Source organism: Ostrinia nubilalis, chromosome 9, assembly GCF_963855985.1.
Source record: "Ostrinia nubilalis chromosome 9, ilOstNubi1.1, whole genome shotgun sequence".
Taxonomy (NCBI): Eukaryota; Metazoa; Arthropoda; class Insecta; order Lepidoptera; family Crambidae; genus Ostrinia; species Ostrinia nubilalis.
In genome coordinates, this window is record NC_087096.1 from 2,534,721 (window position 1) to 2,560,813 (window position 26,093).

At 36.1% G+C, this 26,093-nt stretch overlaps 1 protein-coding gene across 1 annotated transcript in view; it reads right to left on the reverse strand.

Moving 5' to 3' along the window:
• LOC135074372 (galactokinase-like) overlaps positions 1-24,087 on the reverse strand; it is a 50,900-nt gene extending 26,813 nt beyond the window's left edge. Inside the window, exons 1-3 of the mRNA XM_063968639.1 lie at positions 23,994-24,087; positions 15,062-15,229; positions 4,249-4,429 (exon numbers count right to left, since the gene is read on the reverse strand). Of these exons, the coding sequence (XP_063824709.1) occupies positions 4,249-4,429; positions 15,062-15,229 (349 nt within the window). The 5' untranslated portion in view covers positions 23,994-24,087. The remainder of the gene's footprint in view (positions 1-4,248; positions 4,430-15,061; positions 15,230-23,993) is intronic.
• Positions 24,088-26,093: the final 2,006 nt, after the last annotated feature.

The window sequence follows — 26,093 nt, forward strand, 5'->3', positions numbered from 1 at the left end:
CAGTTCTGCGTACTATGTGCCCTGCCCATTGCCACTACATTTTCAATAGTTTTCCTTTATTTACCTTCCTGTCTATAATTAAATAAATGGTACCTATTTATTTATAATGAGAATAACCACGTGTTAATAAAGCCTTACATTACAAAACTATCAGACTATTTACTTCACGCGTGAATTCATTTAGTTAGACCCTCTACAATAGGAAAATCCAGACACAGACGCACAAATATAATAGCATAATACACGTGTAGAGTTTTAGTGCTGCAACATTAGTATAATGAAATACTAATATTGAGCGAATTTCATGAAAATATCGAACTTGTTTGAAAAAAAAACAAAGACGCGTTTCCATAATATTTGTAGTACCTACTGAAATACGAATATTAAACGAATATCGTGAAATTTCCGAACTTGTTTTTTGAATAAAACAAGCACGCGTTTCCTTAATATTATGCTTTTCTCAGAACATATTTCAACTATTACTATGAAAAAATTCAACTGCGAGCAACAGTCACTTTTCTTGAAAAAATATTTGGATTAAGCAAAGAGGTCCAGTGCAGTGGACGTCATTTGGCTGAAACGAACGAAGCAAAGATGTGCATTCGGCAAATTTTCATTTATTTCGTACTTTTTATTCGTAACAGACCATTTCGTGACATCACTAGTGAATATTGTATCCTAACTTTTCTAATACGAAAACCTAGTAACTAGTCGTTACCAGCTAAAAACTTCGATAGATCCTACTTTGCCAGTTACGCAATTTGAGGAAAAAAAGACTGGCAAGTGTGAGTCGGACTCTAACATTGAGGGTTCCGTACCCAGAAAATGGTAATGAAGCCTATAATGGAGATGAGACCTAAAAATCTTAAACAAGAACAGTAAACATCTGTAAGAGAAATAAATTTATAAAGCACCTGCATTTATTTATTTATTTATTTATTGAGGCACCTACCAACAACATTACACACAAAGTAATTACATGAGAATCTTACTTAGGTATATTTTGATGCATTTAACAAGTTGTCTCCTAAGCATTTGCTATGTATGATACATAGTAACTTATTATCTTTTTCTGTTGATGAAGTAAAAAAAGGATTTAGTTAATCAACAGAAGTAGATAATAAGAAGGTACGTATTATATCAAATCAATTAGCTATACCTATGCATTCTTTGTACAGTCAATGAAAAGGACGTCTAAAATAAACGACAATGAGCATTATTTGTAACAATACTGACATTATCTGCCTTTAGGTTCTAGGTTTGAATTACCTACCTATTGACTACTTCGAAATCAATCTAGCTCTTGCCTGCCAACAATAAACACTGTGCAATTAATATTATCAAGCAACCACCACTCACGGTAATTCGATTACACCGGGAGAATCCCACGGGATTACCGCGATAACGTTACGGACGATATAATTACTAACGGAAACACTCGAGGGCTCTTGTGACGTCACAAGTGACGTCGGCCTTTCCCCAGGTCAGTGCTCCGGCCATAGGGGATAATTGTTAAGGCATTCGAATTGATTGTTCGATTCACACATGAACAAATCAAGTATGTAGGCACTTCGGTTGAACGTACTGCAACTAGGCCAACGAAACGTCACCAAACGGCCTTGCACGATATTTACTTATGACAATAAATCAGTGTGTATTTGGTATTGACCGTGTTTAATTGTCTCGATAATTATTTAACCTCATCCTCCTCACATCAACACACGCTCCATTTTAGTGACCCCAACTGAAGTACCCACTCATTAATCGCTGACTGCACTGCACGATTCTATTGGTCCCTACAAGCGGAATCGCCATAGAATTTTCAAGAGGCACATAGTCACTAAGCCGTATGGTGACAGCAGAGTAGAATACATTTATCACCAACCTCTACTCTTCCCGCGGGTGTCGTAAGGGGCGACTCTGGGACTACATATCAAACAGAGAACGGGCAGCAGCGCTCTCTGAAAAACATCAATCTTTTAAACTGCGATCTCCAACCCGCTTGCCAATCGTGGGGATTATGGCAAAACCCTCCACTATAGTAGAGGAGGCTCATAGTCCAGCAGTGGACTGTAAAGGGCTGTTGATGATGACATAGTCACTGAAACAATGAGTCTGGGAAACAACTGCGATGGCACGGTCATGTTCGGCTGTGGAATTTCACCCAGAACCAGTGTCGGTACTACTCATTTAAGCAGTGAATTAGCAACTATCACAGTACTATCTATCGTCGCGCACTCCTGGCACACAATCAGGCGAAGTTATGAGAAGAAGTGATGACATTTATTAACGATAGCAGCCCGACGCGAAGTACCATATTTGTGGTGTCAAGCCCCAGAAGGGGGAGAATTGACTATGAGAAGGGACATGGATCAGATAAATTTGTAGGGAGTCAAGCAAAGCGCCCGGGGAAAAGAGCCCAGAGCAAGTACCCGCGCGCTCTCTCGAGATTCGGTTCGTACGCCGTGAGGCAGGAATTACCATGGGTGGTGGTGGGTTAGTACTATCTATCATCAAAAACACCAGAATTTTGAACTGAGTTGAATGATAGAGGTTTCCAGGTGTTATATTCGTACTGTTGTAGGACCGGCCGATGCATGTTTGTGAGGTCATCACATCAAGGATAGTAATAAATAAGTCCAAAATTGGCCAACTCAACATCCGCGGAACGCGGGTTCAATTCCCATCGCTCGACTATTGTGGTGAGCCCACTCGTAACACAACCATTTTTAGCTTAGAACGAGGGGCTAACGGGACTAATTTAAAAAAAAAACGTAACATATTAGATGTAGGTGCCCAAAAATAAACAATCGGAACTGGAGAATTAGAGGTAAAAGATTGTGTGGACCGAACAACCCTCTACCTGCAGTTGCTTTTTCCGTTTGGATTTTTACAGAATTGCACAAAAAGTATACCTAGGTACGACTTTGTATTCCGTATTCGGCACCTTCTAGTTAGAATTTGAAATTCTCATGTTTCGAAAATACGTCAGCAACAATACTCTTGTGATTTTAAGCCAAATACTAATTAAATACTACATTATTTACTTGCGTCGTGTCCTACTTTACATATATGCAGTTTGTGGCGGATCTGGCTGGTTTTCCCTGGAAATAACTGTATTAATTATTATGTAAATAGCGTATTATTGCTTGCTTAACCTAAATCTCTCGGTATTGACTCTTCGAAATTCAAGTATACCTTTAAGAATTATTTAAATATCCGTTTAAAAGTTCGAATTACCACGAAAAGATCAAGGATATTACTTTACTTTTTTAACGATTTTATTATTTTAAAGTTCTCTTCTAGCAACCTAATTTACCGCCTGAGTTACCCCTAAAAGTAAATTGAGTTAATTCACAAAGTTTAGTTACCTAAGTCTACTAGATATTCCTTTTTGTCAAGGTATCTAATAAAAAACGTTTTACGTTTCAATAAATTCTATTAAAACACTGATTTTGAACAGATTTTAACAATTGCCATTTGGATTTCATATTACGTGAACGAACCCTAACGCTAACAAAATATCCAAAACACGTCTAATAATAGATATTGACTGAAGTCTCAACGATTGAATCTTAATATCTTGTTTACTAAAACACGTATAATAATAGTATACCTACTCGTATATTTACGTCTATCATACTGGTATCGGTATTCAAACCCCGTCGTCGCTGGACTACTTCAATTGGGATTAATGTAGCTTGTAGCTCGAGGGGTTAACTGGACTATTAATAATCTGCATTCCATAGCGGTCATTTTTGACCACTTTTATTTATTTTGTAGTTCACAAAAGGATACACATCAATACATAAAGATTGCATTACAGTTTGTCAGCAATAGTTTTCCTCCTTTTTTCTAGGGCTCAGTTGCACCAACCTACTTCAACCGTTACCATAGCAGTAACTGGTATTTTTTGTGTGGAATTTGACAGATTTTTGAAGATTGTTAAAGTTACAGCAAGATGGCGCCACCCAGCCTAAGTATTCATTGTTCGTTTCAGCCGAAAGACGTCCACTGCTGGACAAAGGCCTCCCCCAAGGATTCATTGTGTTTTCTGCTAATTACTACACTATATCAAACACATTTGTACTAAGCCCCCAAAAGACAGGACTAACTAGTTTGGGGACTACTAGTAAGTCACCTGAAATCTTATTAGTATACCTACCTACTTTGTATTTTTCTGGAAATTTTATTCTTCATATTCTTCTTCTGTGCAATACAAATAGCTAATATTCAATTTAAAAATACCTGGGAAATTGGCGACAACACCCTTGACGTAATTGGCCCAGGCAGGTTCTCCCGGCCGTAGAGGGGCGTCGGGCGTAGGCGCGGAGAAACTGGCTTCCTGGGAGAGCTGGCCAGCGGACAGCACGTTACACTGGCCTGTACCGTTGTGGGAACCCACCACCACTGTCACGAAGGGAAGGGCCTGAGGAAACAAAAGTTTTAAACCTTCGTGGGTTAAAAAAACAATAGGGGGAGACCGACTCTACAATTACTGGACTATCTCATCATCATCATCATCATCTCAGCCATAGGACGTCCACTGCTAAACATAGGCCTCCCCCAATGCTTTCTATGTTGCCCGGTTGGCAGCGGCCTTCCTGCTACCTTCATGATGTCGTCAGATGTCCCACGCTGCGTTCCAGAACCTACCCCATCGGCCGTCAGTTCTGCGTAATAAATGCACCCTGCCCATTGCCACTTCAGCTTGCTAATCCATCGGGCTATGTCAGGACTTTAGCGCGCGTTTCCAGATCTCTTCATTTCTCATTCGATCTCGTAAAGAAACACTGACTTGGACTGAACTTTCTGGACTATTTAGTTAGGTACAATCAGCGTTAGAATAGGTGGTTCTTGCCTTTTAAGATGTACTACTGAAGACACATGCAAAACTGGTACAAACGACAGCACATCAACCTCAACATTGTGGCATGCCGTTTTGCAACAAAAATGTATAATCTGATGTGCTGACAAAAATGTATTAGAATACACACTATAAATGTAAAGCGATGATTTTTGTGGGACGTGGGGCGTGGGACGTCCACCCATAAGGTGGACCGACGACCTGATAAAGGTAGCAGGAAAGCGCTGGATGCAGGCCGCTACCAACCGTGCGATGTGGAAGTCATTGGGGGAGGCATATGTTCAGCAGTGGACGTCCTGTGGCTGAAATGATGATGATGATGATGATGATTTTTGTCCACTACACGATGTTGGACATCAATCAGTAAACACCTAGAGATGTATTATTTATTTATTTTATTTGGTGCACAAAACAGGGATACAACCATAACATACAAAGCGTTTAAAGCAGGTTATACAGTATAACTTGTTGCAGCTCCAATAACAAGTGCACATAACATACAAATCGATAGATAGAGTACAATCAATCAATCAATCAATCAATAAATCATTTATTGTCTTAGTTATAGGTATTACAATAACACAGATCTTAAATGTATACATAAGTCCGCTATAACCTGCCGATTGGGCGTACAATATTTTATTCGTATGAATACAGATTACGTAGTTGCAAGATATTATAACTACATAACAAAACAATAAACACATAACAAACTTTAGAACAATTAGTAACAATCTTACATTTTAAAATCTTGTAGCTTAAGGTAGGCTAGTTAGACTAATTAAATAAATAACATCAATAACTAATTTTATCTTGTAAATATTCATTTAAAGAGTAATAACATTTTTTGACTAAAATGTCACACAGTGCTGTCTTGAAGTTTTTATAATTTAACTCTTTTAGGCTGTCAGGTAAATGGTTAAAAATTTTAGGTGCTACAACAAAGACACTATTTGAAAAATAACTAGTGCGCGATGTATGATGGGGTAATATATCTATTTTATTGCGAGTTTTGCGATGTAGTCTGGTTATCCTAGATTTAAAATAATAATCATATTTTTTTACAAATAGACAAACTTCAAGAATATACAATGAGGGAAGATTGAGTAACTGCAGTTTAGGAAATAATTGCCTGCAACTAACCATTTGACTGACGCCGAAGATACAGTATAAAGTATAAAGCGATGATTTTCTATATGAGATTAATTAATATCCATATTAATTAAAGTGATTAAAAAAACAAAGCTTTGTTTCGAAATTAAAGGATAATAATTCAGGTTTACATTTATCGTTTAAGTTACTCTTATAAAGGCCAAGAGCAAACCATTAACACTAAACACCGGCAATAATGAGAACAATTATGACCCAAATCCACTTTCATCGCACAATTTTGTTGCGAATATTCCTCTTTGTCCTGCCTTTGGTTCATATAATTGCTCTAATACTTATGCTGAAAACATTTTGTAAATATTTCATACTAATCACCGGCCCAATGGGGTTCGGGGTTCAAATCTGGGGATATTGACCTTGGGTCACAGGATTAGGTCGGGGCAAGACCGAAAGGGCACCACAAAGGGGTAAAAAACATTCAATACAGGGTGTCTCAAAAACAATGGATAACCTTGTAAGTTTGTAACTATCGATAATATTTAGATTCGAGATTTTTAAGTTTTTTTGTAATTAGATTTTTTGTATTTTGATTTCGAGATTTTTAGTATTTTTACAAAATTTTCACCTGCGATTGCGATGCGAGATTATGAATTAAATTTTCCTGTTCTTCTTTTTCATTTTTTTTAAATACTTTGGAACTAGTTTGTTGAATTTCATGAAAAAAACTAATCACAGATGGCAATTTTCTAAAATCATTTTTTTTTAATTGTGAGATATTCTTACTTAGGTCAAAATTTTGATTTTATGTAGATCTTGAGGAGGCCTATCGATAGTTGTAAGGTTAAAAGGATATCCATTGTTTTTGGGACGCCCTGTAGGCCTGTATACTCGTAGTTGTTAAAATAAACGGGATCATAATAAAAAACAAGGGGAAATCTGCGATTTGCAGATCATTACGACGATTCTGTAGACTCTACAAGTGTGTTGGCACTTGGCACATAGCGCAGGAACGGGAAAACTTGATATTTCACAAATTTTACTTTATTTCATTTCTGTCTGCAAAAGTATCAATTTATCTGCTTACTTTCATACATTACTTACTTTTAACAGATCAAATTTTAGCTCTGGTTTTTATTGTCTACTTATAATTAGAAGAAATACAAGCGAAATCAATAACGAAGTTACATTAATTAGTTAATTATTCAAAAATAATAACAATGTAACATCAAATCAAATAGTGATTAAGGTTTTATATTAATCATCAATCAAGTGCAGTTTAGGCAAACTACTCATTAAACTAATCTTAATTACCAGGAAGGTGATTCCTAACTGAATACGCTGGTGATTTCACATTTCGGAGGGCACGTTAAGTCGATTGAGCTATTTCACATATTGGCAGAGGTCGAAAACTTTTGACTGTCTGGATATAATGTATAGGTAGCAGTTACTTAATTACCGATTAACTGATGATTAATGGCAGCTAACGAGTCCAAATAAGTTCCAAAGTTAACTAAAAAGTTAATCCGTTACTCAGTGTCAACTTCATAAATTAACGATTAACCGCACACAGATGCTAAAAATTTAAGAGAATACGAAAATAATAGGTTATTGCTCTCAATTTTCTACCAGCTCAGATATTAAAATCTTTAAATTGATTAGACCGTCATCAATCATATTAGTTTATAATTTAGTTTTACACAATTACATTGATTAAGAACCTTAAATAAAATTGGCTCTGTCTTCAGCAATTGTTTTCGTTGCTCCTGTTTTGCGCAGATTGTGTATTAAAAAGGTTCCAGGAATTTCCATTACACAGTTTTGGTAATGAAACAACAACACCATCTCATTTCGCTTCCCAGAAGCAGATAAACAATGGATCTATGGTATACTCGTATACTTACCTTCATTCATAACATTTTCAACCGACTTCAAAAAAGGAGGAGGTTCTCAATTCGACCCGTATGTTTTTTTTCTATGTTTGTTACGCGATAACTCCGCCAATTATGAACCGATTTGAACATATCTTTTTTCGGCGTATAGGTAATACCTCAAGGGTGGTCCCATTTAAATTTAATAATAGAAAAAACAACCCCCAAGGGTGGAAAATTGGGGATGAACTTTTTTATACGCAATATCTCCGCCGATTATAAATCAATTTGAACGATTATTTTTTTGTTGAATAGGTATTATCAAAAGGGTGGTTTCATGCGAATTTGAAGAAAATATTTCACCCCCAAGGGTGGAAAATTGGGGATGAACTTTTTTATACGCAATATTTTTAATTTTTAGTTTTTTTTTGTGTTCACGCATTTGAAGTCGGTTTTATTTTTTTAAAAAGTTAATTTTTTTCTCTCATCTACAGTTTTGTTTTTGTACTTTTTGTCATAGTCCTACAACAATAGGCAATTAAACATGTTACTAAATACAGTACAGTAATTGATTCTATTAACGGAATACCCTCCGTTTTTGCATCGTTAGTTTTGGCAATAAAATGTAACATTAAGTCAATAATATTAAAGTTGATGCCATTTCTAGTGCTTTTATTGAACTGGCAAGATTGAATCCAGTTTATAATAACTATTCCGTACTGACTTAAAAGTCAATATTTGATCGATATTAGTAAAAATATTTAAAATATTTTAACGCTTACACATTAGCACTAGGCCGTCTTAGCACTGGTAGCAATGTCTTCCAGATAACTTATGAACAGAAATAATGAGGTGAATAAAATTGTATATCCTTTAGACAGAATTTTAATTAATAGTCGGTTGTGTGAGATTAATAAAAAATTTCTCTACTTTTAGATTAAAACTGGATGGGATTACCTACATTCCTTTTTATCTATAGTAATATTATAATGAGGAAAGGTTTATTTGTATAGAGGGAATAGGCTCCGAAACTACTGGAGCGATTTGAAAAACTCTTTCACCATAAGAATCCAAGTAATTTTCTATAGGCTAATAATGTTTTCAAAAATGTTAGTAAAAAACTTCGAAATAGGAATTATTGTTTATTAAACAAATTACTATTTCCTCCGCCATTTTCCGCAATTTGGCAATGTAGAATGCAGATACTTATGTAAAAAAAACTATTGCACAAACTCACGACGCGGTTTTTGCCCGCAGCGGGCGCGACTATTTTGTACCAGTGACTTAAAGCGGCGGCAGTGGGCGCGGGTGAAAATCGCTCCTTTTTTTTGGCGGTACGAAGTTCGCTGAGACAGCTAGTATCATACAATTTTATACATTTATTACTTTTTAATTATTGTTGTCAATTTTGTTACTCAAAGGACATTATTCCCGTTAGTCTAAACTTGACTCTATTACTTATTAACTAATTTCTATTTATATACCTATTATCTAAGGAAGGAAGCTACATATACAGGGTGTTAGGTAAATGGGTATATGAGCCGACACTAGCCCATGTTAACATGGTCATATAAATGGTATGGTGAAGTCAGAAATTTGATATCATCATTTTAATTTTTTTAATTTTCATACTAAATAAATTTTATAAAATCCGATTGTATAAAAAATAAAATAATTAAAATGAGGATATCAATTTTCTGACTTCACCATACCATTTATATGACCATGTTAACATGGGCTAGTGTCGGCTCACATACCCATTTACCTAACACCCTGTATAATTCTGTGATAATTAAGACTTGCCTCGTCTTGTATCTTCAATTAATTACATTAATTGTTTACTTCATAAAGACAGGCAATAACTTAGCACGATCAACACAGAGGTGTCTAATTTTAGAAGCCATTTTCTAAAGCCTGTGTGTAATAGAGAATGGAACAGTACAATCGCTTCTATGTAGGTACAGTCGACAGCACATCAAGCTATACATTTTCGTTGCAAAGTCGCCCCTATCGCAACTACGTAAGATACCACAGTGTTTACGTTGACGTGCTGTTGACTGTACAACAGGCAGGCTAGCCAACAGCGTTACGATGCATCTAAGACTAGGCGCAGACCACCGACTTTTAGTTGGCCGATAGTTGAGCCCGATTCTAATTTGTATGAATCAGCCGATATCAAATCAGTGTAATGTACGCACTTTCATACATGTCCATACAGATTAACAGCCCGACCCAACTATCGACTGACTAAAATTCGGTAGTCTGCGCCTAGGCTAAGCTCAATTCATATTGTGCAACGTTGCAACGTAGTTAGGAAATAATATTCCAAGAAGTGAACTTAAGAGAAGAGATAAACACGAGCGAAGCCGAAGGAGAGTCACTTCATAATTTGACAGTCTTACAAAAAAACGCGCTAAAGCATCAATTTCTGTATTATTTTCTGCTCGGTACTAAATAAACCTTCTTTCTTTCTAAATAAACACTCCAAAAGCAAGCGTGCTGATAGATTTCGGTTCGAAGAATTAAAAACCCTTCTGCCCGTCTCTACATTAAGCTAGATTGTGAGCTGCGAATGTACACACATTCGCCACTAATGGCCGCAGCCCTACGCGGCATCAGCAAAGATCGCATTGGCATCTGACGAGCACTTTGCTACATTAATATTAACCCTAAAATTTTATTTATTTACTTGTTTTACATTTCGTATGGTGCGAGTACACTATGCGGGAAATTGGTCAAGTCAATGTGAACACATACTTGATAAGAACTCGACAAGTTTCTTCATCCCATCCCACTGTCGGCAAGTGCGCCCAAGTCAACTTGGCAAACTCCGCGCTACCAGCTACTGAGTTACTTGCCCTTGCCAGGTTGACCAACACGCGTCTTGATTTGGGGTTATATCTTCGACAAGTATCTAGTCATAATGCCGAGGCGCATAGTGTACCGGTGCCAATAAGATTATTCTATTCTTTGATTCGTTAACAAACTTAATTTTGAAATACATTCGTGACATTCAACCTTATTTCAGTTCGAAGAGTTTAAATCCCTAGATCCCTAGACTTCTGCCCGTATACAGGGTGGAATTTTGTAATGCCACCTGTAGGGAAAGTACCTACTCTTAATACTGTAGATAGAAAATTTCTAAAATCTTTGAATGCAGTTCTCTTTGTTTTCAAAAATAAAGGAATGTTTTCTTTGAGTAAAATTTTCTATCTAAAGTATGAAGAGTACTTTTCCTTCAGGTGGCATTACACAATTCCACCCTGTAGAAGCTACATTATGCTAGATTGTGAGCTGCAAATGTACACACAATCTCCACTAATGGCCGCATCAGCAAAGATCGCATCTGCCGAGCACTTTGCTATTTATTTACCCGTGTACTCGTTACATGCTCTGTAATATGCGCGGTTTTACAGCAAAAGGTGACCCCGACGTGATCATTACGTATACAGTGTATCAATACGCCCGACGTGATCATTACGTATACAGTGTATCAATACGCCCGACGTGATCATTACGTATACAGTGTATCAATACGCCCGACGTGATCATTACGTATACAGTGTATCAATACGCCCGACGTGATCATTACGTATACAGTGTATCAATACGCCCGACGTGATCATCACGTAAGACCGTTAAACAAAGTTACCTTACCGCGCTCGAGTAAACAAAAATAATGAAAATCTGGATAATGGGATAGAATAATAAATTGTAGGTAAATTGAAGGCTTCCTTGAGGCTTTACCAAATTAATGTAACAAGAGATAGGTAGGCTGATTATTATAGAAATTAGTTTTATGTAACGTAGTTTTTTTTTGGTTAAAAGAACATGATAAAAACTATGTTTATCGTAAGATCTTGTGCTGAAATGCAATAAATAAATGAGTATTGACAATGCCAGTTTACATTTGCAAAATCTACAATTTCTGAAAAAGTAAAAGTCAATTTACACTGATTTATTCTTTGAGAGATTCTTCCTACTAAATATCAAAGCAATAAGTTAAATCTTTTCTTATTTTCAATTACACTGGGCAGGTGAAAATAGTGGCCATAGTAGTGTGAAAATTCCAAGTGAAAATCTAAATATGTAGTAAAACGAATCCTGAAACTCGAAGTATCAAGTGCTTTTTAAAATGTTACCAAGTTATGAAGGTTGATGAACTCTGATAGTAAAGGACGTAGCACACTAATCGACCCGGAAAGGGATCGTAACCGTATCAAATCGAGGTCGTCAGTATTCTTTGTATGAAACTCCATACTGCAACGCACCGCAACGTAAACGCCTCGCCTTGCGGTTAACACCTCGCGAAAGACGATTCGTTGTTGATCTTTTACCGAGTTAATAAGTCTGCTGTGAACTTAAAAGTTAAAGCAATAGAAAAGATCAAAAGATGATAGAGAAATAAACTCCAACTTTTAATGTCAAAGGATGAAAGATGAAAGTCAGTCTCCGGTTATTTTGAACAGTGTCTATGAGACTTGTTACTTTAGTTTACTCTCAGGAGTATTAACAGCTAAATCGAGGTAGTATAAAGTTATTAATAAACGGAGTGGGAGTGACGGTTGAGGACTTTTGGGTATTTCTTCGGAGGCAAAATTTTCGATGTCTTTGGGTATAGTTCTGTAACCAACTAACAAAATGGCATGCAATATTTTTTTTCGTATAGCTTAGCTATAGCCCTATCTGGCGCAAATTACATTTTTGACATAATTGCTGTCTTTATACAAAATAAAAATATTTGAAGTGTGATTCTCTGATTCATATTATTATGGTGTGTCCGTTAGCCATTTTCCGGAACAAAATGGTTGATGTAGCATTTTCCTTTTGATATAATCAATATAAATTAAAATTATTTCGAAAGCTAATGAGTTGTCCTTCTACAAAAAAAATGTGTCATAATTTTAATTAAGTTAGTTTGTTCGTAAAAAAATAAATAAGCAGTGTCCGGCATAAAATACTGATTCATATGGCGTGAGCTTTTCTTGACCATAACTGGTCAGGTTTTAATCATGAGACTCTGGTTTCTGGCGTGGAGGCAAGCCCATCTTGCAACGGATGAGCTAGAAGGCAGACGTGGAGCTGGTTGGCTTAGAACCCGGTGTGACGAAGGCAAATACTTGATTCATCTGTGCTTGGTTCAGGTGGCATGCTGATTACAATGCCTACTTTATAAAATTACATTATTGCATTAAAAATCTAATCTGTCTTTCTTGTGATGCTTTTGGGTTATATAATCATGTAGAAAAGTGACAACACTGTAGTCTGTATGTATGACAAGTTTTGCTCGATTTTAGGCAAAAAACTGATTTATCTGTGCGTGATTCATATGGTCAGGACCCTATATGAATCATAAAATAAATTAGTTTTTGGTCTTTCAAGCACCAAAAAAGGGTTTTTTAACTAAGAATGACATCCCAGACTGCATCTCACTTAAGACCAGGTGCGATTGCGGTCTTGTTATGAATAAAAAAACATTATCATTTTTATGTTAAGAATAATTTGTGTTTAAACAGTAAATAAGTAGTATATCCGTTAAGCTAGCAACCATAACACAAGCATATTTGTTACTTATTTTGTAGCTAAATGGCGCTGTATGAAATTGCCCAACGATTTATTTATTTTTATTATTATTTCAGCTACACTTATGGCGTCCATAGCACATAATAATATACTGCTGAGCATAGGCCTCCAATGATTTCGAGATTAACTGATTGCCATTGCTACAACCTCTATAAGCTCATCTCACCTTCTTCACCTTGTAGGTGGACGTCTTAACAACAATAGCTTGGATAAGTGATACAGCTCGGTAGAGTCATCTAAAATACCTTAGTGCCATAAGATGAAAGTCTACATCCAGTGTATCAGTGATGACAAATTGTACTTAAAAGCGGCCTCTCACTGTAGGCTTACGAACCACAAAGTTGCATAGTGTACACTGGAGTGGACTATGCTTGTTTTTTTTATGCAATCGAATCTGTAATGAGGAGATCCGTAAACGATCTAAAGTCGCATGGTGGCATAGTCCGATGTTTTAGCAAGCTGAAGTGATAATGGGCAGGACACATAGTATACAGAAATGATGCTATCCCATCACGTTTCTGGAGTGGAAGCTACGTGCCGGAAAGCTCAGTGTAGAACGTCCTCCCACAGGCAGGCGCAGGATGCAGGCCGCTACCAACCGGTCATTATGGAAATCATTGGGAGAGGCTTATGTTCAGTTGAAATGATTATGATGATGACAAAATATTATGGATGTATACTAAAGTTTTAAAAAAATGTTTTTTCACGAATTATTGTGGAATCGTTGCATTTGTTCATAACAACAGATCATTGTTTTTGTTATAATATGATTATTTTCTTGATTTAGAGCCAATTGTACATAAATATCATAAATTTTGTTTCTATTTTTGATTAATATGTAACAAATTCTGATTCATATGGGCACAAAATATTTGAACGTCGATATCTTGAAAACTACATTACAAAAACGAGTCCCTTATCCAAATATATGTTATTGGGTGTACCTATTTTCATATGAGTCTATGTTACAAACCTAAAATTGAATTTGAAATTTGTCCATATGAATCAGCCGAAGAATGCGATTTCGAAGAAGTGCCCTTTTCCCAACTTAGCCTGAGATTAACCGACGTATAAGTGTCAAACATAACTTTAAAGTGGGCGTTTCTCCTATGGGGAGTCTGTCTTAAGTTTTGAGTTGTTGGACTATAAATCATTTAAATTAATTACTAATTTGACCAAAAGTTCGAGACATAGGTATTTAATATGTTTACCACTATCCGATTTAATATACGACCACGACTAAAATGTAGTATCTTGAAATGTCATGAACTCACGTTGACACAGGTGTCACTCAAAAGAATGTCACCTTGATCTTCACAAACCCCGGGGGTTCTGTAAGACCACCACATAGGCCACATACCTCATCACACCCATTCCTCTATTAATCCGCACTGCACCCACCTAGTAGAACTACCCCTCAATAAGGGCTATCGAATTTGCCCTCACAAGTTGGCATCACTGTAGAATAAGGTCATGTCACAATTGCACCCTTAGAGCAAGGTTCTGGGTCTCGCACGTTGAGCGCACCTTCATTTGCGTGGACAAAAGCTTACCTTGCTTTTTTCGTCTAAAACAAAGAAAATGTTTCTGATCGCTACAAGACCAGCCTCAAAATAGTAATGATTATACTGACCACAGGCAGCACGAAGCCCTCACAATAATCCACGTGATCGCCCATGAGGTTGGCCCTGCCCGGCGCACACGCAGCCGCGGCCGGCGCGCGCCCGAAGCGAGTCGCAAACGTGTCGCACGCGCGCCGCAGCAGCGCCGCATCGCCGACAGCTGTCACTTCGTTGGTCATCTGGAAAGGTAATTTATACTTTAAGTTTAGTTGGGGCAGAAAAGTTCTCGAGTCGACCACGGGCCGGAAGACGTAGCGTGGCAGACCCCCCATCATCATCATCTCAGTCATAGGACGTCCACTGCTGAACATAGGCCTCCCCCAATGCTTTCCATGTTGCCCGGTTGGTAGCGGCCTGCGTCCAGCGCCTTCCTTTATGATGTCGTCGATCCACCTTATGGGTGGCCCCCCACTAGGTGGTAAACACTTAGAAAGTAGGAATGTAGCATAGTATCAGACCCGTTTTATCTTACCTCCCAGTCTGGGGAGGGTGCTACGGGGAAGCACTTGGAAGGTAGGTATGTAGCGTAACCAGCATCGGTGTGTCAAGATCCTCATCTCTACAGGTTATCTTATCTTATTTAGGGCCGCGCATGGGCGCAGTGCACGTCGCCGACCCATTGGGATCTTTTGTGCTTCCATAATAATATACCTTTATCCCCCTTCATCCGCAAAGATTCTATCCATATAGTGAATCAGGTGCTTGGGTGAGAAGGACCTATATTCTTCTGGTGTCGGATAAGCCGACCCCCATTCTAGTTCTAGCTAGCGCGTCGCATTCGCACAGTAGGTGTTTCATGGACTCCGCATGTTCTCCACATGCTCGACAACTGTCATCCGTAGTTAGGCCCATTTTGTGGAGCATCTCTACAGGTTAGACATTTGGTATAGGATGGGTGGATCGACGATCTGGTGGTCACTGAAGAACCTGGATACGGGCAGCGCAGGATCGGTCGTTTTGGAAATCCTTGAGAGCGGCCTTTGTCCGGCAGTGGACGTCATTTGGCTGAAACGAACGAACGAGAAGATTTTAATAGATGTCTTGTGTCCTAGTTTTTGACCGAATTTATTCCGGGAACCCCTAAACAGTCAAGGTTGTTGGTCTTAGGGCCTGTGCACACCTTTTTTCTTACAAATATCTATAAATTGGGGTCGACTTTCATGTGCATCACGTCGGTCGGTATCACTACAAACGCTTGTCGACGGCGGGCTCGTAAAACGTGTGCATAGGCCCTTAAAGCCTGTGCACACCGCCGTTTTAGTAACGCGCTATTTTTCTACAAAGGTCTGTATGTGTACTGTACTACAGTCTGTGTTCGATTTGCATATTCGCATCTATACCGCTACAAATGTTCGTCGACAGCCCTCTTAAAAAACGTGTTGTGTACAGGCCCTAAAGTCTAGAAAATTTGGGTCAAGTATAAGTGCTCCGAAAAGAGCCCAAATGACAACTTACTCGTATAAAGAATTTGGAATTTGAATTGTTATATCTCCAGTTCTATTCACAAATATGGCTTTCTTTGTGTAGGTCTTCTTACACATCATAATGTGCCACATTTATAATAAAGGTTTTTATTTTATTTTTACTATTGAAAGGAATTACTCAATTATTGTTATGATTTCTAGTACGAGTACCTACATATTCCAATTGTTCTCTATTGTCTGTAGTTCCAATGTTGTATTTATTTTATTCGAAAATTTTTGTGGTGTTGTGCAATAAAATCCATCCATCTCTTTATACCGAGAAATGGACTTTTAAAATTGCGAGTGCAAGGCGCGGCGTGTTGAAAAATGGCATCGTTAGGGACGAAAAAGAAAGAACGAGTTTTTAAAAGTGCAGTCCACGTCAACAAATATTATCTGGTGAGTTGCAAAGGAAAATTGCCCTTATTGTCATGGTCATCAATCATTAACCAGAGGTGGAATTGTGTAAAGCAATCGTAATCATTTGACAGTTCATAACGTACGATTATTCTGTCAAACGCTTTGACTGTCAAATGATTACGATTGCTTTACACAATTCCACCTCTGAGCAGTATGATATTATTTCTTCTTGATTGTATAAGATCGCTCATCTTTTGGCCTACTTATAATATAAGTCTTATATTCGGGGATCACAACAACACATGTAGGCCTAAGATGCGCGCCGTGATAACTTTTATCGACGTCAAAATGTATGGGCAAAATCGATAAAATAGCGTGAATACCGCTTATCGCGGCGCTCATCTTAGGCCTACTAGACCGGAGAAAATTAAAGATGTAAATCACATTACCTAATTCAAATTCTACGGCATCTTTTTTTATCCTAACATACCTAGATCCTGAAACATAGTTTTACCTCTACCTCTACTTTAGAACAGCGTAGTCGCTCGCTTGTTCCTTTCGGAAACAATATTTTTCCTCGTAGGTAAGTACCTACCGTAGAAAAATTCGAAGTCGCTCGCTTGTTCCTTTCGGAAACAATGTTTTTCCTTGTACCGTAGAATTTCGAAGCAAAATAAATTATGTATTCCGTGTTCGCTACGACTATCCTAACCTTAACCTCCAAAACAAGACTGATAAGCAAACGCTGGCCCATAAAACAGCCGATGACGTCACGAATACCAATTTACAGGCAGTTTGTTTCATTGCTTACGTTATAAAAGATAGAAAACTTCTAAGTGTGATACTGTTTTCTGGAAGACCGCCTGATTAGTACCGTTTCAATTTTGTACCTACTCTTTTTATTTTCTGGAAAGAGTGTGCGTATTTACATAATGTCTTTAAAAGTGTCGGTTACCTAGGTACTTTACATACATACAGGGTGGCCAAAACAGTGAGGTCTAAAAGAAAAATTTAGATTCCTTACATCAAGGTGTACCTAAATCACCCCCATGTATGTAATACGATTGTGCTTAGTTTAGGAGATAGAGTTAATTTTGTGATATTTAAAAATATTATGACCTAGTGGCTTTAAACATTTTTATCTTTTTTTTGGGGTGACTTTTCTCAGATTTCTTTTTATCGAAAGATTTGTTATTAATTGCAGATGTTTGAAAAAAATAATCACCTTCCTATCTTTGATTCATGATACAAAAGTTTTGCTAGAAACATTAAAATTATGCTTTTATCAGAACACTATCAAATTTTCAACGTAAAAGTTTAAGTAAAAAAAAGAACTTCCATAGGTCCAAAACCATTTTAAAAACTGCGCCGCTTCGTGAACATTCATAATAATACAAAAAAACATGTACTTAATGGGCCACTATTTCCTGTAATCGGTCCACTAAAGTGGTAAGTCGGAGATTCCGTTACATGTTTTTGACTTTCTTAGAGTGAATTAATATTGGGAATCCTCTAAGTTTACATTACGTAGAACAGATTTAGAGCATTAACTGGATAGAACATGTTTTTATTCTCAACAAGGAAGCTCTTGCCCTTCATCACACTTGGTGGAAACTGATGATTAGGCTGAAGGTGGAAGGGAACTACAACTACAGAGGAACTATGGCTTCCTACCTCCAAATTCTGGAACACATTGTTATTTTAAGTAAGTTTTAATGAACATAAACCAAATATCCCTCCTTCTTCTTCTCACTGTAGTAGGTATTTCAAGGGTAACAGTAAAATGTAACAACTGCCTCTGTCTTCAAGTGGTAAGAGGTAAGTTTCAGAGGTCCCGGGTTTGATTCCCAGTCGAGGTGAAATTTTCTGCTCGGTTTAGTTGGCGGTAGGGTTTGATCTAAGTCTGCCTGGCTAGCAACTCTATTTTCCTAAGTCTGTCACTATAACAATAATGTTAATAGCATTACTGTATTCCGGCATTGGGAGGTAGTAAGCTATAGTTCCTCTGTAGTTGAAGTTCCCTTCCACCTTCAGCCTAATCATCAGTTTCCGCCAGGTGTGATGAAGGGCAAGAGCTTCCTCGTTGAAAATAAAAACATGTTCTGTCCAGTTGCTGCTCTAAATCTGTTCTACGTAATGTAAACTTAGAGGATTCTCAATATAAATTCACTCTAAGAAAGTCAAAAACATGTAACGGAATCTCCGACTTACCACTTTAGTGGACCGATTACAGGAAATAGTGGCCCATTAAGTACATGTTTTTTTGTATTATTATGAATGTTCAGGAAACGGCGCAGTTTTTAAAATGGTTTTGGACCTATGGAAGTTCTTTTTTTTACTTAAACTTTTAAGTTGAAAATTTGATAGCATTCTGATAAAAGCATAATTTTAATGTTTCTAGCAAAACTTTTGTATCTTGAATCAAAGCTAGGAAGGTGATTATTTTTTTTAAATATCTGCAATTAATAACAAATCTGTCGAAAAAAAGAAATCCGAAAAAAGTCAACCCAAAAAAAAGATAAAAATGTTTAAAGCCTACTAGGTCATAAAATTTTAAAATGTCACAAAATTAACTCTATCTCCTAAACTAAGCACAATCGTATTACATACATGGGGGTGATTTAGGTACACCTTGATGTAAGGAATCTAAATTTTTCTTTTAGATCTCACTGTTTTGGCCACCCTGTATACCACTGAAATACATAATTTAATTATTAATGGGTATACAAAAATACTTAGGTTAGATGTTTGAGAAGGAAATCATAAAAGAGTTTATTCTCGCAAAAAGGTCTGAAGTGTGGAAGTTTATAATGTGGGCTTACGTAAACGATTCGTTGAAATAAATTATTTATTCATTTAATACATTTTTTTAACTAAAGTTGTGTAGGTTTGCAAATGAAAACAGCATCAACAAAACTTTCTGCGCATTTTTCTCTCAGCGCTCAAAATCCGTGCGTGCCGGGACTATTGTTAGTTAATTAAATATCTTTACACAATTTCACACAGCGCTATCTAGCCCCAATAAGTAAGCAGCTAATATGCATGTGTTATGGGTGCTATATACTTGTTTTAAAAACATACATACATTTAAGTAGGTACATAGTAACACCCAGACCCGTCACAGAAATTAAAATTCATCATTTCAATTTCTGCCCGGCCCGGAATCGAACCCGGGACCTCTCGGCACAATAGTCCGTTTTAGAACCACTACACCAAACGGCCGACAGTTAAAGACGACAGCACATCAACCTAAACACTGTGGCATCTACCTATGCTGTGGTAATAAGTGCTGTTTTGCAACAAAAATGTTTAATCTAATGTGAAGTGTCGTCGGTAAATACACGTGCATGACAGTTTAACTTTCCCCCAGGACAAACTTGACCTTCACTGGTTGGGTTTTTATTGGTCAAGCTGTAGATCCTGGCTACACAGGACTTGCAGCGGTGGGAACGAGAGGTGGGTATAGTATAGTCCCGTAACTGAAGTACGAAATGTAACTTTCTTACTGAATATACAATCAATTTCATAAAGAGCAAGAAAAAAATTATTTAACTGTGAAATTGAAATCGTTCAATTGAAATTAATCAAGCGGCGACTGCGTAGGCGAGACTGCGTACAATGCGGTGGGCGGTTAGCGGCTCCTCATCTTATACCTTGAAAGGACATTTTATGTATTCATAGCACAATATCTTTCTGTACAAAAACATACTTTAATCTGAATTTTTAGCACCAGAGGTACGACTCTTGGACGGAAAATTATTTAAAAACATTATAAAGCATCTACTTGATTTATAACAGCCTACATTTTCATGTTTTCATGACTAAAAGAAGAACGGTCACGCCCCATACAAAAAAAACCCAGACCCGACAGAAACGAGACATACCTCAGTTTTTTTGTCATGTCTTAATTAGTTAAATTATATATTTTTTATATTCGAAATCTATGTATAACACCAAAATATTACCCTTTGTTTTTGTTCAGTCGTTATACAAAAACTAATACAAAATGCCTATTTATCACCAAAAGTGGTAAATGTATGTACCTAAATGTCTTTTACAGCTGCTATGGAATGTATCTAGGTGACCTGGAGATACAGCCGGATTATACAGGGTGGTTCTAGGTGAACTGGAGATATATCCGGATTATACGATCTCGATTATCTTCACGATCTCTCGATATCGATGTATAAATACATATGGAACGATAAATGATCTCACTCGATTATTTCTAAACTATACAAGATATCGAAAAACTAGTTACTGATTCTGAAAGTGCTTTACGAGCTCTTTCAAATGGTACCAATAATAGGTTACAGATTATGAAAGCTGGTAACATTGAATTTTTGGATTTTGTAACTTCTCGTTTCCACCCTGTATAATCCGGATATATCTCCAGTTCACCTAGATACATTCCATAGAAGCGGTAATAGACATTTAGGTACATACATTTACCAATTTTGGTGATAAATAGGCATTTTGTATTAGTTTTTGTATAACGCCTGAACAAAAACAAAGGGTAATATTTTGGTGTTATACATAGATTTCGAATATAAAAAATATATAATTTAACTAATTAAGACATGACAAAAAAACTGAGGTATGTCTCGTTTCTGTCGGGCCTGGGTCACAGATGACCGTTCTTCTTTAAACTTAAAAAAAATCACAATAAAAATCCTGTTTAGACTTAAAAAAAATGAGTTTTCACAAGTTAATAGTTATAAACAACACACTGGCCGGATATGTTGGATTTATGATAATCGAAATTCGAAATAAAATAAATAAATATTTATATCAATAGTTCAAACCAGTTATTAAGGTCGCAATTTTATTAATTTATCACGCAATTTAATTTCAAATACTCAATTCATATAAACATAAAAGGTAAAATTAGTTACATGCAATCGAAATAATTATCTTTCGATTCGCCTTAAGGATTAATTTAACAAGATAGGTAAAGTATGAATATCTACTAATCAGTACAGTACAATTTAACTTTATTACAATAAACACCGACGTTTTATTGCTTTATACCTTTAGTATTTCTCCACATAATAAAACAAATAGTGCTCTAAAGTGATAAGAATTAAGTGTATTCAATTATTTTATTTATTCAGCTGGTTACACTGTTTTCTTCGTGTAGGTACAATCTGCATTTTAAATATCATAAAAAAATGCTTAACTTACACGAAAAAGGTGTGTCAACATTAAAAAAAAGTTATTTATTTAATAGGCTATGTGTAAATCAACTTCTTTGAAGTCACACCCTGTATAATCTGTGGTTAAGCATGGTGCACGCAAAAAGTGTCACGCGCCATTTTTAAATTAATGTAAATTTAAACATAACATTGAGTTATTTTTTCCTGGAAAGCGGGTGGTATTTAAATGAATCCCATGCAAAAAACCCATCCACACTGCGTCCATCCCATTAAGACTTTAATGACCAATTTAGCACACAGCTACCTTACATAGGTAACTAAGTGGGTACCTTAGTACCTACCTAACCTAATGTAAGTTCCAAACTTATTTTTGATTACTATTACAGAAATTGACGTTAAACGATTAGCATAGAATCTTGTTTATTGTTTTGATCACAGGGACTGATACTGTTTGAATTATCCTATTGATGAGTAGGTAAATACTTATCATTGCCATGTCACAAGTTTATCTTAACCATTAGATAAAAAGTTAAATGTTTATTTGTCTTCCGGAACTAAGTAAACCGATCATATAAATAAACTTTACCTATTACCGATGGAAAACTTATAAATGAATGCAGAATTAATTTCAAGATTCTGTTGGGTTGTCATTCCCATTCATCTGCTGAAATTAAAATAGTTAAGTTACTCGTGAATTCGAAGAAATTATTTGCAGATCAATGATAATACCAAGTCAATGAACTGTATTTTATTTTTTGTCTAATTTTTACAAATGAATTTTCTTTTCTTATTTTAATGAATTAACTTTACCTGTATTATTTGACAACAAATATTTTTGCAAAAAATACCTGTTACTACTTGCGTAAACCGAGAAAAATGTACAAAGCACAAAAGTAATTTCGAAATAATTCTGAACATACCTACTCGTACATAATAAGTCAATAAATTCCAATAAACTCGGTATTCTTGTACGTAGAGAATTATTTGTTAGATATTTTTGTTGCTTACCGCGCGCGCGTTGGCTTTGTAGCACAAAAGACAGAGAAATCACACTTTAGCCACTGAGGCGTATACCGCAGAATAAAATGATTGGTGACACCTACGACTTTTGTAATAGAATAGCAAGATAACAATAAGGAATCCAATAGAAAGAGATGGTGTTTTTCACACAGAGTGTAGGTACCTATATGTACATACAATGATTTATGTAAGTGAAAAAGATGGTTTATTTTCATGTCCCTTTATGTGAGTTATTGGCAATTTTGAATATTTTTAGTTGACCTTTTTTTATTACACTATTCCTACTTATTCATTCCAAAATCTCCTTACAGCTTGATCGCCAATAAAACCTAACCAAAGAGGGAACTTGTCGAACAAACAAAATAAATGAACCTGAAATGGAAGCAATAACTTTGCCGAGGTACTTTGATTTGTAAGTTAAATATCTAGTTCGTAAAACAGGAAACATGATGCTAAGTATTCGCTTGAAACATAATACTAGCCGGCTAAGACGTATAATATGTAGTCACGAAATGCTTGTAAACTATTGACAATAAAAATGAATAATACTTAGTCGCATTCTTCATACAGTTTCTGTATTGTTTTTATTCAATGTTGAAGTGGTGAAGTCTCGACTCGAATTTATACACAGAGTGAACGAAACATTGCAGTTGAAATAAAAAATAAATCACTTTTTCTTTTAATTAGAGCAAAACAACTGTCAAAACTAAGAAACAATTGCTGACACAAAACAAAACCATCATCAAGTTAATTTAGGGAACGAACTCGTGTAAAAAATGATTCAATTTACGGTAGCGTACTTATTTCTTTACTCATAGAGTATGGTATAGGTACAGACGGCACATAAAACTGAACACTCGGACACCTTATTCAGTCGTGATAGCGGTGATTTTTCAACAAAAATATAGCCTGGTGTGTTGTACACTTGTTATTTATTTACGTACCTTTCGCCACTGGTGTGTGGAGCTTGTGAATGAGTCGAATCAGTGTAGCCCTCGCACTCACTGTGGCAGCTGGGAGATTCGTTCAATAAACGTAAAGCAAAGGATAGTGCACACTGGTGATACATTTTTGAATATTTTTCTCATATAAATTAGTGACACTGAAGATGGCCATCTTAAAAATACAGTTAAGATTATTCAAAACTTTTTTTACCTTACACCTCTAAGTACGCACTGGTTAAGCCACTTGTAAATTTAATACATATTTGAAGAATTGAACGAAAACGAATGCTAAAAACTACGAATGGAAACAGTTTTCAGACTGGACCAATCCCCTAAATCATTCTTTTGATTGATCGTTACTTTCGCTTTTTAATGTCGCTCAGTGTCGAATTTTGTTTAATTACGAATTCTTTGTAAACTTGCTTATTAGTATAATGACGATTTTAATTGCTTGCGATAAAGAAATCACTGACTGTTCATCGTTTGTTAATTATGTTTGTTGTACCGTATTTATTTTAAAATATGTCTGAAAAACAGTATGAATCGAAGTAGGTAATAAGGACTTTCAATCTGGAAATGAAATCTATATTTATGTATTTTTCCTGCAAATGTTGATAGAAGCAATCAATCGTACATTAAATAGGTATAATTTATTGAAGAAATACTTACCTTTTTTAACAAATACACGGTACAGCTGAAATTTTAAACACGAAGAATGAATTCAATGTCCTATTTTTAACCTTCTTCATAGATAAGGTTATTTTATTTACTATCGTTTTAAAATAAAACCTGCCTAGTAATACTACCCTACAACCTTTTAAATATAGTTACGTAGACTTAACGACCACGTCTCTTTGTAAAACGCTTTCCCATTCAATGGGATAATAAATTCCCACTTTGCTTTAAAAAACACTCGCATAATGCGATAATAATGGCCTTTCTACAAGTAACCTACAACGGTCAAAGCTCTAGTCACGATGCTAAAGGATTTTCCTTTCCCTACACACATTAAGCGATGAACTGGCAGTTTAGTGACCGTGCTGAGGTCAGACTAATAAGGATAGTACTAAACAGTATTTAAATTTAAGCTTGTAGTCGCATTGTGTATAATTTTCGTGAAAAGAGCGTCCTAAGGTGACCCTCTGAAAGTCTGCAATCAAAAATGTAGGTACGTTCTAAAGGTGATCCTCCGTATCTCTTTACATTCAAAAATTATTCATTATGAAGCATACTAAGTGAAGATGCCGCTTAGCGTTTTCATTCTTTGACGAAATTAGGTTTCCTTTGTACTTTAATAAAAAAAATAGCATAGTGAATTGAGTGACTGCTAGCTAGCTTGTTGTGTTATAAAAAATTCTCATCTAAATGCAAACTTATTTTAGCCAATGGAAATTTTAATAATAGACGTTCTTGAGCTGCTTCTTCTCAGCACTGGCCCACTAGGTATTGTCCTGAAGTAATGTTAGGGTGAAAGTTATACTGAGACCTGTAAAAGCGCTTTAAAAACCCTATTTTGCAGAAAATAAGATCTTTTTTCTAGAATATCTTATGTCATTCTTAGTTCTAACTTATCTCCTTGTAATCAACTGTTTAATTATTATGTTCGAACCAAATAAATGTTTTTTCTTCTTTCTCTCTTAAGTATTTTCAACCGACTTCAAAAAAGGAGGAGGTTATATTATTATGTTTGTTACGCGATAACTCCGCCAATTATGAACCGATTTGAACAAATCTTTTTTCGGCGTATAGGTAATATCTCAAGGGTGGTCCCATTTAAATTTAATAATAAAAAAAACAACCCCCAAGGGTGGAAAATTGGGGATGAACTTTTTTATACGCAATATCTCCGCCGATTATAAACCAATTTGAACGATTATTTTTTTGTTGAATAGGTATTATCAAAAGGGTGGTTTCATGCGAACTTGAAGAAAATATTTCACCCCCAAGGGTGGAAAATTGGGGATGAACTTTTTTATACGCAATATCTCCGCCGATTATGAACCAATTTTTTTTGGTCTCAGTGTACTGCCTACCTTCAGTGGTAACATCAAGGTAATAATTAGTTAACTAAAAAGCAAGAAATAAGTAAAATTTTATAAA